Genomic DNA, 13,525 nt, shown 5'->3' with positions numbered 1-13,525 from the left:
TATATATATATATATTATATTAGTTCTATAGTTAGGCAAAGTGTTATGAATGGTATAAAACATACATTGATTACACATCTCCCAGGGATTATAAGGTCATGCAGGCGCAGTCTTTTGGCACACTCTATGCCAGCTTTCCTCATGCCCATAGCCAGCAGACCCAGCAAAAGTTCCACATGACCCCATTCTCTTGAGCTCAGTCAGTCATGTGCAATGTGAGCAGAACAAAATAAAAAAATCCCCCAGCAATCAGTAGAGTCAGTACACAAAACCCCTTTTCAATGGCTTCTGACAATTATGACTTAAACGAGACCTAAAGCTTTTGGGTCAAAGGAGTACATTCTCCAATGTAATCCTCTGACCCAAAGACAGCATCTAGTGGGCTACTGCTTGCTATTAGCAGAAATCGCAGAGCCATGCTGCAGCTGAGAATGATTGACGATATTGTCAGGATCAACCCCACTGCCTGATTGACAGCTGGCTCTTCCTCTCTAGAGCCAGAGCCATCTGTACCCACCCCCTCCCTTGTCTGTCTCTTCAATAAGTGCTGGAGGAACACACTTCAGGGAGAAGACTGTAAACTGAGTGATCAGCAGTTCATGATGACTCAACTCTTGATCTATACAGCCAGCATGCGACACCTGCAGTGTCACACACCAACTCTAAGTAGTGGGAAGAGTACATTTTCCTCTCCCAATACTTCTCCTTTAAAGCAAACGTTTCGATTTCATAAATCTGCAGTCAAGGCACAAAGTGTGGTGTCTAATAGCTCCCAACTTAGCAATGAATGATGAGACAGCAGCCATACTCTGAAAGTAGCCTAATCCACCTTAGAAGCAGAGCAATACTTCAGAATACCAGACGCATTTGAAGCAACTGAAGACCCCCAGTGTGCCTGCACCATATACAACAAAGCAAAAAAAATTAAAAAAATGGCAGCTAATTGAAACAATGTATACCTAGCAAGGGAAAGCTGCCTGTTGGTGGGGCATTACACTGAAAAATAGAAAATATGCATATGCATGAGATCTAGAGAATGCAAATGTGACCACCCTCCATATGCTTAAGAGCAGCCTTCCTTATCCACTATAGAATGCAGTATGGCATTTGTCAGGCATGGAATGATACAAAAGAAATACAGTAGGGTGACTGAAACAACTGTCCTCTATAGTGACATTAACATACGTTCTACTAATACGTTTAAAGCTTTGAGGCAAACAGCTAAATACACATATAACATACATAAACGAGAGCCGTTTCTTCTGCCATCCATTCCTCCGTTTTACACACTTCTGTCAGAAGAAACAATGCTGTCTGGAAGGGGACTTAAAGGAGAACTATGAGATGAGTGATTTCCACTCACCTCATAGTTCTAGCCGACCTGTGACAATGAGACTGTCACAGGTCGGCTCAGTAGATCGGGAGGTGAGCGAACACATACCAGGTTCGCTCACCTCTCGATCCTGTCACGGCTCTCTGCCGTGACAGGGGGAGGGGCTGGATTCTCCTCTCCGATCTGCCAGTGCTGACTGGCGGAACGGACGGGTACAGCTGGCTCTGCCTCTAGTGGGCTGGGCGGATCCCGTCATCTACGTCGGGATCCGCTCCGGCGTCTCAGTATACCGCGAGCTGTAGCTCGCGGTATACTGAGCTTAGGGTAACGGGAGGACGCTGGTTTGTGTCCTCCCGTTACCCTAAGGAGAACTATGGGGAAAACCACTGACCCCATAGTTCTCCTTTCATTTTTCTCTGCGCCTTCCTAACCCAGCCTGTAACTGGACAGTGAATGGGGAAGCAGAACACAGATAAGCTCATATCTCTGTCAGTCTGCTTTCTCCTCCTATCAGCATGCTTTTTGCATTGCAGCACACCTGATTGGCTCCTTGTACTTGATCACCCTCCCCCTTTCTGAGCTTTGCTGCACAGTAGACTGTAAGAGAAAGATTCCGAGTCATATTCAGGTACTTACAAAGCTTGCATTTAGGAAACAAAGTTAATGGTGTCTTATTGATTACCTAGTGCTGCACTCACATTAACCCAGAACAGGAATGCAGATATGGACTTGTGACTTCTCATACTTCTGAGCTGCATACTTGTTTAAAGGTCAGTGACCCAATAAATATTAATGACTGAATAATTATGCCTCCCATTGGCATGCTGTGCATAATACCGTAGTGACACTTTGGGGGTAGTACTGGCTGGGGACTGTATAGTCTGGAAACTGTCATAGCAATGATTTACATGTATAAAGTCTTAAATAATTATCCAAAACGGATCATTTTAGTTTTTGTATGTACTGAAGAGTTAAAACCACATCCTTGCATAGTAGCAATAAGACAATATAACAATGAATGATCAAAAGACATCCTTTTCTCTTTAACCCAGAAATATGAAGATGATATGTCTTACTGGATGAATCAAGGCCGTGCTGGCAACGAATACTATGGAGGTTTTCACCAACACCATTATGATGAAGATGCAGCTTTAGGCCCTCGCAATCCATATACTTTCAGACATGGAGCTGGGGTGAACTATGATGATTATTAGAACTCAGTGTTGCACTAAAAATGTTGAAGGACAACTAGAAGAGTGCATTTTAGTAGGCTGGTAAAGTAAGAATAAAAAAAAAAATGTGACAAATCAGCCTTTTGAGTTCTCCTACTGTAAACTTGTTTGTTGATTTCCTTAAAGTGTAGGTGAACGTATGTTTTAGTATGTTTGGCAACATGCTAAACTGAACTCAGTGTTCTTAAGTGCACTGAATCTGTTGCAAAGTTGTTTTACCTGGAAATCCTGCTGGTCACCACATTAGGAATGTGCATACCAGACAAGCACCCTAAAGCTAACAAAGTGTATACACAGCAGGCTGACAACATTGCTAGTAATTGAAAGCCAGGAGCTTAGCATTGTCACCCTGACCAAGGAAGTGCTGTTACTGGCATGATCTCCACATATGAAAACAGATGACAAAAAATTATTTGCTTAAGAACACTGTATACAGTTAGGCATGCTGCCAAAGATACTGAAAAATAGATTTGGTGTTCCATACACAATAGTTATATTTAGCAATGCTAAATACGGTTTATATATGCAGTTTCATTATGGAAGAGGCATTGACTTATGATGCACAAAGACAAGCCGTGCTTATACCTTTCTTCTGTTACCATAATAAAGTTGTAATATTGAATTAGATGAAGCTATATGTTATGAAATATTGCGGTTATTGTTTTAGTTTCCCTCTATACAACTGATTCCTAGAGTATAATGAAACCTACATCTACTGATTAAATGCAAAATACACATTTAAAAGAGAACTATAGGGTAAGTGTTTTTCCCCAAAGTTCTCTTAAGGGTCACGGGAGGACATATACTAGCGTCCTTCCGTGACCCAAAGCTTAGTATATTGCAAGGTACAGCTTGCGTTATACTGAGACCACCGCAGCCGTGACGGATCCAGACATTACTGTCGAGATTGGTTGTATCCCAATGGAAACGCGCGACAAAAACGCCCCAAAGGAGCTCCTGCACTTCTTTGGGCGTAGGACGTTTTGTAGCGCGTTCATACGGCTCAACGTTAAAAAAAAAAAAAAAAGGAAGAGCTTTATCGTCTTATCTAAAAAGCCACAAAGCAAGTCCCGAAAAGCCATTTCCCCCCCTTATTTACCAAGACCCTCATTTTTTCATCCAGTTTGTGGACACTGGCTGTAAAAATGAAAGCGCCCATTTATAATAGGTACCTGGCTTAATAAGGTATGAATTAAGGTGAACCTGTGCACATTTGTATGTGAAATCCCAGCCCCTGGAATAAACAGTACCTCTGCATCTCCTCACATCCCATCTTGCCGTGCCTTGACTGGTACCATATGGTGGCCAAATCATGCCTGCATGTCTCACTGACTGCAAAGGGCCGCCAATAAATTGAGGAGCCACATTTTAAACAGATAGCATAAACAAGCCCCAAAACAGCAGATATTTTTATTAAAATAGCATATTCAACCACCATAAACTGATAATACTTTATTTTTTATCCAAGAGTACACTTGACAACACAATAGTGATTCAAAATATCCTTATAGCTGCTTTTAAATTCAAATTTACAGCTCAGTGAAACCTTGAGGAAATTAAAAATCATCTTTACAGTAAAAAAAACAAAAAAAAAAAAACAAATAAAGCTTTCGGACATAAATTTTCACTTTTCAACCCATTACTTTTCATGGGATTTACCTTATATCAACAATATTTCAGAGAGGCTCCATTGGCATCGATACCTCCAGTTTCTGCATAGAATACATCTAAAATGTAAAAGGTACCCATCATACTTTTATTACACATAAATAACGTTTTCATTTCTATTAACATTTTAGCTTCAAAAAGAAACTGATCATTTGAACCCGTTGTACTTGGCAGGGTCTAAAAGACTGAATGACGACGCTTAGCTGGCCCCACCACCGGCAACAGGGCTGATCTGTCCGGAGACAGTCAAAAACAGTCAAAGCAGGATATATAAAATGTGGAGATTTCCATGTGTCCTACACTACTGTACATAGACAAATTTTAAAAAGTGCAAGGCAATATTTGCAGTTCTCAATGTTATTAGGCACATCCATTCCTTTAAAGCAAGCTTTGTAGGGAAATTCCAGTTTTTGTTTTCTTCATGATGCCCTCTCAGAAGTCTTTTTTTTTCTCTTACAAAAAGGAACAAACGGGAGAGGCAGAACAAAAATTACATCTTGTAAACCATCAAGTGATCTTCTTTTGATTTTTTTATGGAGTGTTCAGCTGTGTCGCATTCTGCTTTTTTTTATCCTTGCTGGTTTAGGCTTTGGGATATATTGATTGTTTGCTTGGTGTTCAAGTTCCTTCCTAAAGTAGTGGATGGTTTTGTTCAAGCCTTCCTCTAGTGGAACCTGCAGACAGAAAACCAATACATCCTCATGAATTACAGCTAATGCTTTAAGGCCAATTTTATTAACAAATGTCTGCAGGAAAATGTCCCCCTACTGCGACAAAGCCTGCCATTGCTAACCTTGCTGTCTGGCCTCCATGCTTCTTTCATGTCAGTAGGAAAAAGTACTAAGTTCAGGAGTACTGACATCAGTGCCTGCATACTTGTTTCCGAGCATTAAAGCCAGGGATTACCATGCCAGCCAGAGGGCTAGCATTTCCAGAATCTGGTCAGTAATTGCAGCCGTCAAACTTTTCTTTTAGGTTTCCTTTAATGAAACACACTGCTTTGCCATAATCCAAACTTTTCTATTACATAAAATACAGTAATTGAAAGATTTACCTGGAAAATTTCAATAATATAGATTTTACTGTTCCACTGTGAAGATTTCCCTTTACTTCCTGTCCCAGAGAAACACAAAAGTAAAAGGAAACCTCTCAAGTCTCGAGAAATATTTCTGGAACAGGTGTTCCTATTTTTAGATTTCCTCTCTATTCCTATTTTGAAGACAGCTGTAACATTTTAGATTTCACATCAATTTTGTCTTGGTGAAAATGGTCACAAGGCCAAACAGCAAGAGCATATCTCCCCAGCAGGGACATGGACAGCATGTAGGTGATTCCCCGTCAGTAATTTCAATAAAGCATAAGGCAGTCAGCTTCTACTTAGCCTGCAATGGCTGATAAAAACAGATCAATATGTTGTGCTCAGCTGTAAACCCTGCCGCATGTAAATTCAACGTCAAATTTCTCAAGTTCACCACAGGTACGGGAACGTTTGCATACATATTTATGAATGTCAATGGCAGCATGTTTATATTAGGGTGACCTACATTTCACTTGCCATTTTCAGCAAAATAGGGAAGAGGTTCTCAAAGAAATATTGACAAAACTTAAATTTAAAACAAAAAGTCATACAAAAACACCTGTGGGAAATGCATTCACTCTGCCGGAAATACAACAGCATACTTCTCCTCTGCAGAGGAAACCTGGTGATGCAAATTTATGCTGAGGCACGCATCCACTCTGGGGTGGGGATACTGGCACCACACCCGCTCTGTGGTGGGGATACTGGCACCACACCCGCTCTGTGATGGGGATACTGGCACCACACACTCGCTCTGTGATGGGGATACTGGCACCACACACTCGCTCTGTGATGGGGATACTGGCACCACACACTCGCTCTGTGATGGGGATACTGGCACCACACACTCGCTCTGTGATGGGGATACTGGCACCACACACTCGCTCTGTGATGGGGATACTGGCACCACACACCCGCTTGGGGGGAGGGTTAATGGTGCCATACATCTGTTCTGCAGGGATTTTACAACCTGACTGCACCGCAACAGCTAAGACCTACAGTTACTCTGCCTGGGACATAAATACGACCTATAAAAACAGGCTCAATTGCTATAGCAGTCAGGGGTTTGCTTACACTCCCTTGACTGGCTGTCTCATGTAAATGATCTGCCCGATCATTTCCATGCGTGTGTGGTAATGCTACCTACCCCCCTCCACCCACTATCTATCTCAAGCTCACTCATGCCTCCTACGTGCCCTGGATGTCCATAGTGAGTGTCAGTGGGGAAAGGCGAGTACTTCAGCATAGGTATATTCACTGATCGTCTCTAGGTAGAATGAAACCAGAAGAGATGAGCTTTACATCACTTCCGGTTTCAGAGCTGTTATACCCCAGTCACCGAGGCCAAAATTAGACTAACTGAGCACGATCAAAAGAATGCAGAGGTAACGTTCGGGGACTACTAGACCTCTGATGTTTCCTTAAAAGAGGACTTGTTACTTGTCAACCCCCCTAGTCATAATCTCCAAAAACGTATACACACGTAGTGTGTGCATGTGTATGAAAACAACTATAGCACCATACGTTGTACCCTGCAACAATTTTAGAGTCATCTGCAGTTAACTCTAAATTAATTACCTTTAAAAGCTTTTAAATAATTTTCTATGGGCAATTTTGGTACCAACCTTTTTTTTGCTGCATCACAAGCATGTGCAATTTTAAGGCTTGAAAAATGTTGTATTTACTTAGCACAACCTCGTCTTTTGGCAAAAGTGTTAAGGCTGAAGTCAGACCAAAGAAACCACTGAATCAGAGAGACCAGGCAGGAGGAAAGCTGTAGAAGCAGGTGTTTTATATAGCCATCCTTTTGCCGGACTTGGCAAGTTGATGCCACGGACAGGATTGCCAGTCCTACATATGTCAAACAGCATTAAAGCTGAACTACTACTGTAAAGCACGCCATCACTGGACTCGAGAAATGGAGATGTTCTCTAGAGTGACGAATCACGCTTCTCTGGCAATCTGATGGATGTGTCTGGGTTTGGCGGTTGCCAGGAGAACGGTACTTGCCTGACTGCATTGTGCCAAGTGTAAAGTTTGGTGGAGGGGGGATTATGGTGTGGGGTAGTTTTTCAGGGGCTGGGCTTGGCCCCTTAGTTCCAGTGATGGGAACTCTTAAGGCATTAGTATACCAAGACATTTTGGACCATTTCATGCTCCCAACTTTGTGGTGAACAGTTTGGGGATGGCCCCTTTCTGTTCCAACATGACTGCGCACCAGTGCACAAAGCAAGGTCCATAAAGACATGGATGAGCGAGTTTAGGGTGGAGGAACTTGACTGGCCTGCACAGAGTCCTGACCTCAACCAGATAGAACACCTTTGGAATGAATTAGAGCGGAGACTGCGAGCCAGGCCTTCTCATCCAACATCAGTACCTGACCTCACAAATGCGCTTCTGGAAGAATGGTCAAACATTCCCATAGACACACTCCTAAACCTTGTGGACAGCCTTCCCAGAAGAGTTGAAGCAGTTATAGCTGCAAAGGGTGGGCCAACTCAATATTGAACCTTATGGACCAAGACTTGGATGCCATTAAAGTTCATGCGCGTGTAAAGGCAGGCAACCCAATACTTGTGGCAATATAGTGTACATCAGAAGCTGCTCTGTTCATTGGGCTATGTTTTAGGGTTAATACACTGAATAATACAATGTCAAAATGTAAAGCACAAAAGGTATATTCTAGTTATACATACCACAGGTTCCCAACCAAGCAGAAGTTTGGCTTTTCTAATGTCTGGCTTTCGCCTTTGAGGATCATCCTGAGCTTCAGAAAGAAAGTTGATTTCCCCTCCACTACCTACAAAAGGTTAAAAAAAAAAAAAAAAGCTCTCTATTACCACAAACATAGGTAATCATAATCACTACACACACTTCTAGCTTAGGCAATGTAATTTAGGTTTGGTTTCACTTTACCATAGCATGCACATTCTCTTTGCATGTTTTAAATGTACCAACATAATATTAACACACAGCAAAGCCTGTAATAGCTTACCAAGACGGTTAAGCTCACACAGATCCAACCTTTTGTTCCTTGCCACATGATTTTAATCCAGGACTGCTGAATAACAGCAGACATAAGAAGACCTCCCTGACATTTAATTATTTAGATTGTGGGTGTAAAAGGAGACAGCTTGTAACACTTGTAATGCATGTACTATAATTGTCTTACACTGTTGAATTCTTAATCACCCTATGTGACCGAGAAATCGCACTACTTTTAATTAATCAAAGCTTACAGGTAAACGTAAATTTGACTTGCTGGAGAGGTCACTATGTCTGCAGTAGCTGTGAGCAATTGCCACAATCTTGAAAAAGGATGATTTGACCTGTGAATCTCTATAAACTGAAAGTGGAAAGTATTCTGGCTGTGTGTGCTAATTCGCATGATCTGTAGAGACTTGCAAAATGAATTAATGCCAACAAATAGGATTAGTGAATTGCGAGATTCTTTATGGACAGGGCAATTGGAAACCCACATTCTGGAAAATCACAATACTTCGAAAGTAACTGCAGATTGACTTGTTTGTTATTACCAATTACCCAAGCAACAACTCACTGGTTATATAGCCTACAAAGGATTTCTGGTTAGGAGCAGCAATTCTTGTTTGTGCTTTAGCAGGGCAGAGGAAACTCAGAGAAGTAGAGCCTTTAAGCCCAATTGAACCCTTCGTTTTAAATCAGCGGAATACATTCAAGGTGCATCGAAGCAAAAGGTGTTCAATGTTTTACAGTTCATGTTCTTCTTTAAAGCAGCCAGAGTGGAAATTACTAATCACACTATGTGACCAAGAAATAACATTACGTTTAAGAAAGTCAAAGGCCTCTCCCCTGTCAGCAGTTGCAAGGGAAGGATCTTTGTTCTCCATGGGCCAGTAGTGGTCTCATTGCAGAGGTCCAATATGTCTCCTACAGAGTCAAACCTAAAGCCCTGTAAACAGCAAAGCTCATGCTCTGTGATGATTGAAAAGTTCTTGCTTTGACTCAACGGGGGCATATCAGACCTCTAGAAAGATTTTACTGCTTCCACACAGAAAGCAAAATGCTATCTGAAATGTATTTAGCCAATTTAAACTGACAGGTCAGTTGAGCATTAAAAGATATCTGCATAGATGGATTTCAGATTGCCCTAACTGTACTAATAATTATGGCATCTTGTGATGAATTTACAAACCTAACACAATGCAACAATCAAAATATCAATATTAATTACGATCAACAAATACAGACCATTTCCACATAGGACTGAAAAGCTATTTTTGCTTAGATGGTTTACTTCTCCTAACTCTTCACCCTTTAGTAAATAACCCTATTAGAGAGTCCATTGACATAAATATGACATGCTAGGAGTGGTCTTGCCCAGTGGAGCCATATTTCAGCATTTCTGGGCAAGTGGTTAATACCTGGCTGGATCTGAATGGTATGTACTGGCGCACAATTCAGCCTTGCTGTCTCAGTTCCCACACCTCAAAAGGCCAACAAGAATAGGCGGATGCTCTATGAAAAAAGTTGGCTTTGTCCATATTAATATGAGGCGCATACAATATTTTGTTTACCTAGAGAAATTCTAGAGCACTTCTTTAGTAAGGCAAAGTGTAAGATTTAGAATGCCATTTTCCCTTATCTGGACTGAAATCTGATTGGTTGCCAAGAGTTATTGTATTTTTCATTTTTGTCAGTTTCTTAAAGCTTTTGAAGATATTTGTAAACACCGCTTTCAGTAAATCTATGCATCCCTCTAACATGCAGTTTCAAGCACTGTCACCAGGCACTCAGCTCCGATTACAGTCCCTGAAGTCACTATGCAATTAACCACCTCATGATTACAAATCTAATCAACAAATGACAGGATATCTCAAGGGCAAAGAGAACTCACCAACAAGGTGTTTAATTAATCTGGCAAATTCCAGGATAGTGTGTTCTTCTGGGTTCCCCTGTGGAAGAGATGAAGGCAGATTACAGCTTTAATTGCAAATTGCAGTTGTTAACTTCTCCACTGCTCTATCGAATGCAAAATGAGGCACTTTGGTGTCAAACTTTTCTGGATCCACAAGCATGTATTTGTTTTAATTTGCAACATTTATATAGCACCAACAGTTTGTGCAGTATGTTACAAAATAAAAAGGAGACGGTAGAGTTACAATACTAATACAGGGCAGCTAGGGGGGACCTGCTCGTGAGAGCTTACAATCTAAAAAGGGAGGGGACAAGTGATACAAAAGGCGTTAAATGTGAGGGATGGGTTGATAAAGTAAAAGTTCTGTTTTTAGGTAGAGGCAGGAAACACGTCCCTGAAGCGATGAGATTAAGATCACCTAAAAGTGGGCAGAGTAGGGAATAGGGGGACATATAAAAAGGCTCTGGAGAAGTCGTGGGAGGAGGGCATGGGAAGAGGGGCCAAGTGGGCTAGAAAGTAAGAAGTCTTGGGAGGAACGGAAAAGTCGGTTTGGGTGATATAGCTGGCAACAGAGATATGGAAGCTCTGCATGTTATTTTAAAGTATTTAATTTTTTTTTGTTGGGCAAGTGGGAGCCAGTGAAATGAGGAACAGCAGCCACTGAACACTTGGTAAGGTAAAGTCTGATGGCAGCATTAATGATAGTCTGTGTTAAGGCAGGCCAACAAGGAGGGAGTTGCAATAGTCAAGGCAAGTGATAATAACAAGGGAGTGAATTAGAAGCCTTTTGGCATAATTTGTTTACATTTTGATAATTTATTTAGCAGGCCCAAGAAAAAAATAAAATAAATTTAGGTCAGTGCCAGGCAAGAAATTTAAAGAGCCAGTTACTAGTTTCTGACCAACCTCCACCGCTGCATGTCCAGATACGATAAGTTGTCATTATATTTAGGTGCACAAAATATTCCACATTGGGTGAACAAAAAAATAAAAATAAAAAAACTTTCCCCAAAACAGTCTCTGTGTATGGAACATTTAGTTAAGAATATCTGCACAACTCTGATCTGAACTGTAAAGTTTGAACTGCCAGTCATAGTAATTGACATAGAACAGATAAGAAAAAATGGCAGACAAAGTGGACTCACCAGATTAACAGGGCTGCTGACATTGCTGTTCATTAAACCTACAAGTCCATTAACCAAGTCACTGGAAGAGAAAAAGGTGGTGTTATTTATTTTGTACAAGATTATATAGTGTATGAAAGTGTAAACTTAGTATAAAATGTCAGAAATCCTAAAGAAAAAGACTGGGAAGAAAGAATTAGCACTGCTATTATTTCAGTTGGCTACTGAAGCTACTCTTCTTATGACTGTAGACTTTCACTGCACTGCTGTTGCAACAACACTATGCAACATATAGTAAAAAGACTGAGGGAAATTCCTTTTTTTGTTGTTTAGATACTTTGTGTGTGGCCATGATTTATAGGGGGGTTACATTCCCAAGTATTATAAAATAAACACACAAGACCAATAAAAAAGGTAACAGCTGATTAGGAGAATGTTCAGCAGCACTAGACTTTGAATGAGGGATGTTAAACGTGAAACTAAACTCAGGAGTTAAATCTTAAAAAATAATTCAAGTACCCTAACTATTAACAAAAATGTATCCTATTTGTGTATCACTCGGCTGTAGATCCTCAAATCATCTCTGAATTGGTGCTGACACTGTCCTTCCTTCTGGAGGGTGGCTACGTTTGTTCTCCATGGTCCCTGTGTGTGTTGTAAAGTAGTCACCGCCCCAAGCTCACCCTTGTGATGGACTACAATGTCACGTTTAGTTTACTAATGTGTATTGAGATTGTAGTCCATCATGGGAGCGAGCTTGGAGCGGTGGCTACTTTACAACACACACAGGGACCATGGGGCACAAAAGTAGCCACCCTCCAGAAGGAAGGACAGTGTCAGTACCAACTCAGAGATGATTTGGAGGATCTACAGCTTAGTGATACACAAATAAGCTACAGCGTTAATAGTTAAGGTACTCGACGGCATTTCTAAGATTTAACTCCTGAGTTGAGTATCACTTTAACACAAGTGTATGGTGTGAAAGATGTACGGATGTACATTTAGGCCTGGTTCACACCTGTACGTTTTGTAGCGCGTTCAACGCTCTACAAAACGCTCAAACATGAAAATCCCATTGTTTTCTATGGGTATGGTTCACACCTTGCCGTATTTCAGCCCGTCTGAACGCGCTACAAAATGGCCTACGCCTGAAAAGGTACATGAGCTTCTTTGCGGCGTTTTTGTAGCGCGTTTCCATTGGGATACAGCCAAGTAGACCTCGGAAACGCGCGTTTTTTTTACCTCGAATCGCTGTAAAAACGTGCATCACGAAATGCGCAACAAACGCGCATATTCGATACGCCTAGGTGTGAACAGAGCCTCAGTAGATTTTACACAAAAGCCATCACTCAAAACAAATCAAACCATACCCAGAGCAGTGGAAAGACAAATATCCAAGATTTACAGCCACACACTTCTTCAAAGTGGTTACTAAAAGGTCTTTCATGAACTACTATGCTTATACATAAACAAGTCTTACTGATGGCATGCCCATGCATCTGTATGCTACACTGTAGCATATAAAATATTAAACACAACTGACTTTATTTTTTTTTTATTAGATACTTTTGAATTAAATCATTTAAAAGATAAACATATAGGAACCCCCTCCTTCCAAAAACATTGTTTATTTTGCCAGATGCTTTCTTCTTTTGAAAAAGTTTCTCTTAGCAATTCAAATGAAAACACACTAGTACTGCTAAAGAAATAAGATAGCATACAGGGTGGATTAATTCCTGTACAGTTCAGCAGTCAGTCCATGCAACACAGGAACCACCAAGTCCTTTTTATTAGCTAGAGAACACAATTGCATCAATTACATAAAAATGGCTCAGAAAAGCTAGAAACCAGCTTTAAATGATTATGAACATGGGGATGTCAGGTCCTGGGTACATAACATTTATACTGTGGTCAGTATCTAAGTTATATTTCAGTGCAATCTATTCTGTTGAGTAATAGTTCACATGCTGCACAAAGTAAATGTTCCAACCACAGTACAGGAATAAAGGGTAATTGTTAAACCCAGCCTACCTGACATACTGAAATGCTCTAGTTTGAGATCCTGATCCGTACACCTATTGGAACAAAAACTATGATTATAAAAAGAACACCAGAGTCACATGTACAGTAAAATTCACATCTGATTAGTTTCACTTTAATTATTTTCAAAGCTATTATATAAAACAGTATAAA

The 13,525-nt window shown here is 40.8% G+C and overlaps 2 protein-coding genes across 5 annotated transcripts in view; one reads left to right on the top strand and one right to left on the bottom strand.

Annotated features, from left to right (window-relative positions):
* The window catches only part of CUNH2orf40 (chromosome unknown C2orf40 homolog), a 19,727-nt gene extending 17,153 nt beyond the window's left edge, over nt 1-2,574 (top strand). For 2 of the 3 annotated variants that reach the window (XM_018554130.1, XM_018554129.1), the window contains exon 5: nt 2,383-2,574. In XM_018554130.1, the coding sequence (XP_018409632.1) occupies nt 2,383-2,547 (165 nt within the window). In that variant the 3' untranslated portion in view covers nt 2,548-2,574. The remainder of the gene's footprint in view (nt 1-2,382) is intronic. The other variant, XM_018554131.1, reaches the window with a different exon arrangement.
* Nucleotides 2,575-4,002: 1,428 nt separating this feature from the next.
* The window catches only part of UXS1 (UDP-glucuronate decarboxylase 1), a 56,883-nt gene continuing 47,360 nt past the window's right edge, over nt 4,003-13,525 (bottom strand). For both annotated transcript variants that reach the window (XM_018554145.1, XM_018554144.1), the window contains exons 11-15: nt 13,364-13,407; nt 11,354-11,414; nt 10,188-10,245; nt 8,008-8,111; nt 4,003-4,907 (exon numbers count right to left, since the gene is read on the bottom strand). In XM_018554145.1, the coding sequence (XP_018409647.1) occupies nt 4,776-4,907; nt 8,008-8,111; nt 10,188-10,245; nt 11,354-11,414; nt 13,364-13,407 (399 nt within the window). In that variant the 3' untranslated portion in view covers nt 4,003-4,775. The remainder of the gene's footprint in view (nt 4,908-8,007; nt 8,112-10,187; nt 10,246-11,353; nt 11,415-13,363; nt 13,408-13,525) is intronic.

The sequence above is a fragment of the Nanorana parkeri genome, unplaced genomic scaffold (genome assembly GCF_000935625.1).
Source record: "Nanorana parkeri isolate BGI_ZX_2015 unplaced genomic scaffold, ASM93562v1 scaffold143, whole genome shotgun sequence".
Classification (NCBI taxonomy): domain Eukaryota; kingdom Metazoa; phylum Chordata; class Amphibia; order Anura; family Dicroglossidae; genus Nanorana; species Nanorana parkeri.
The sequence above is the reverse complement of the archived record's forward strand: the minus strand, read 5'-3'. Positions and strand labels throughout refer to the sequence as shown.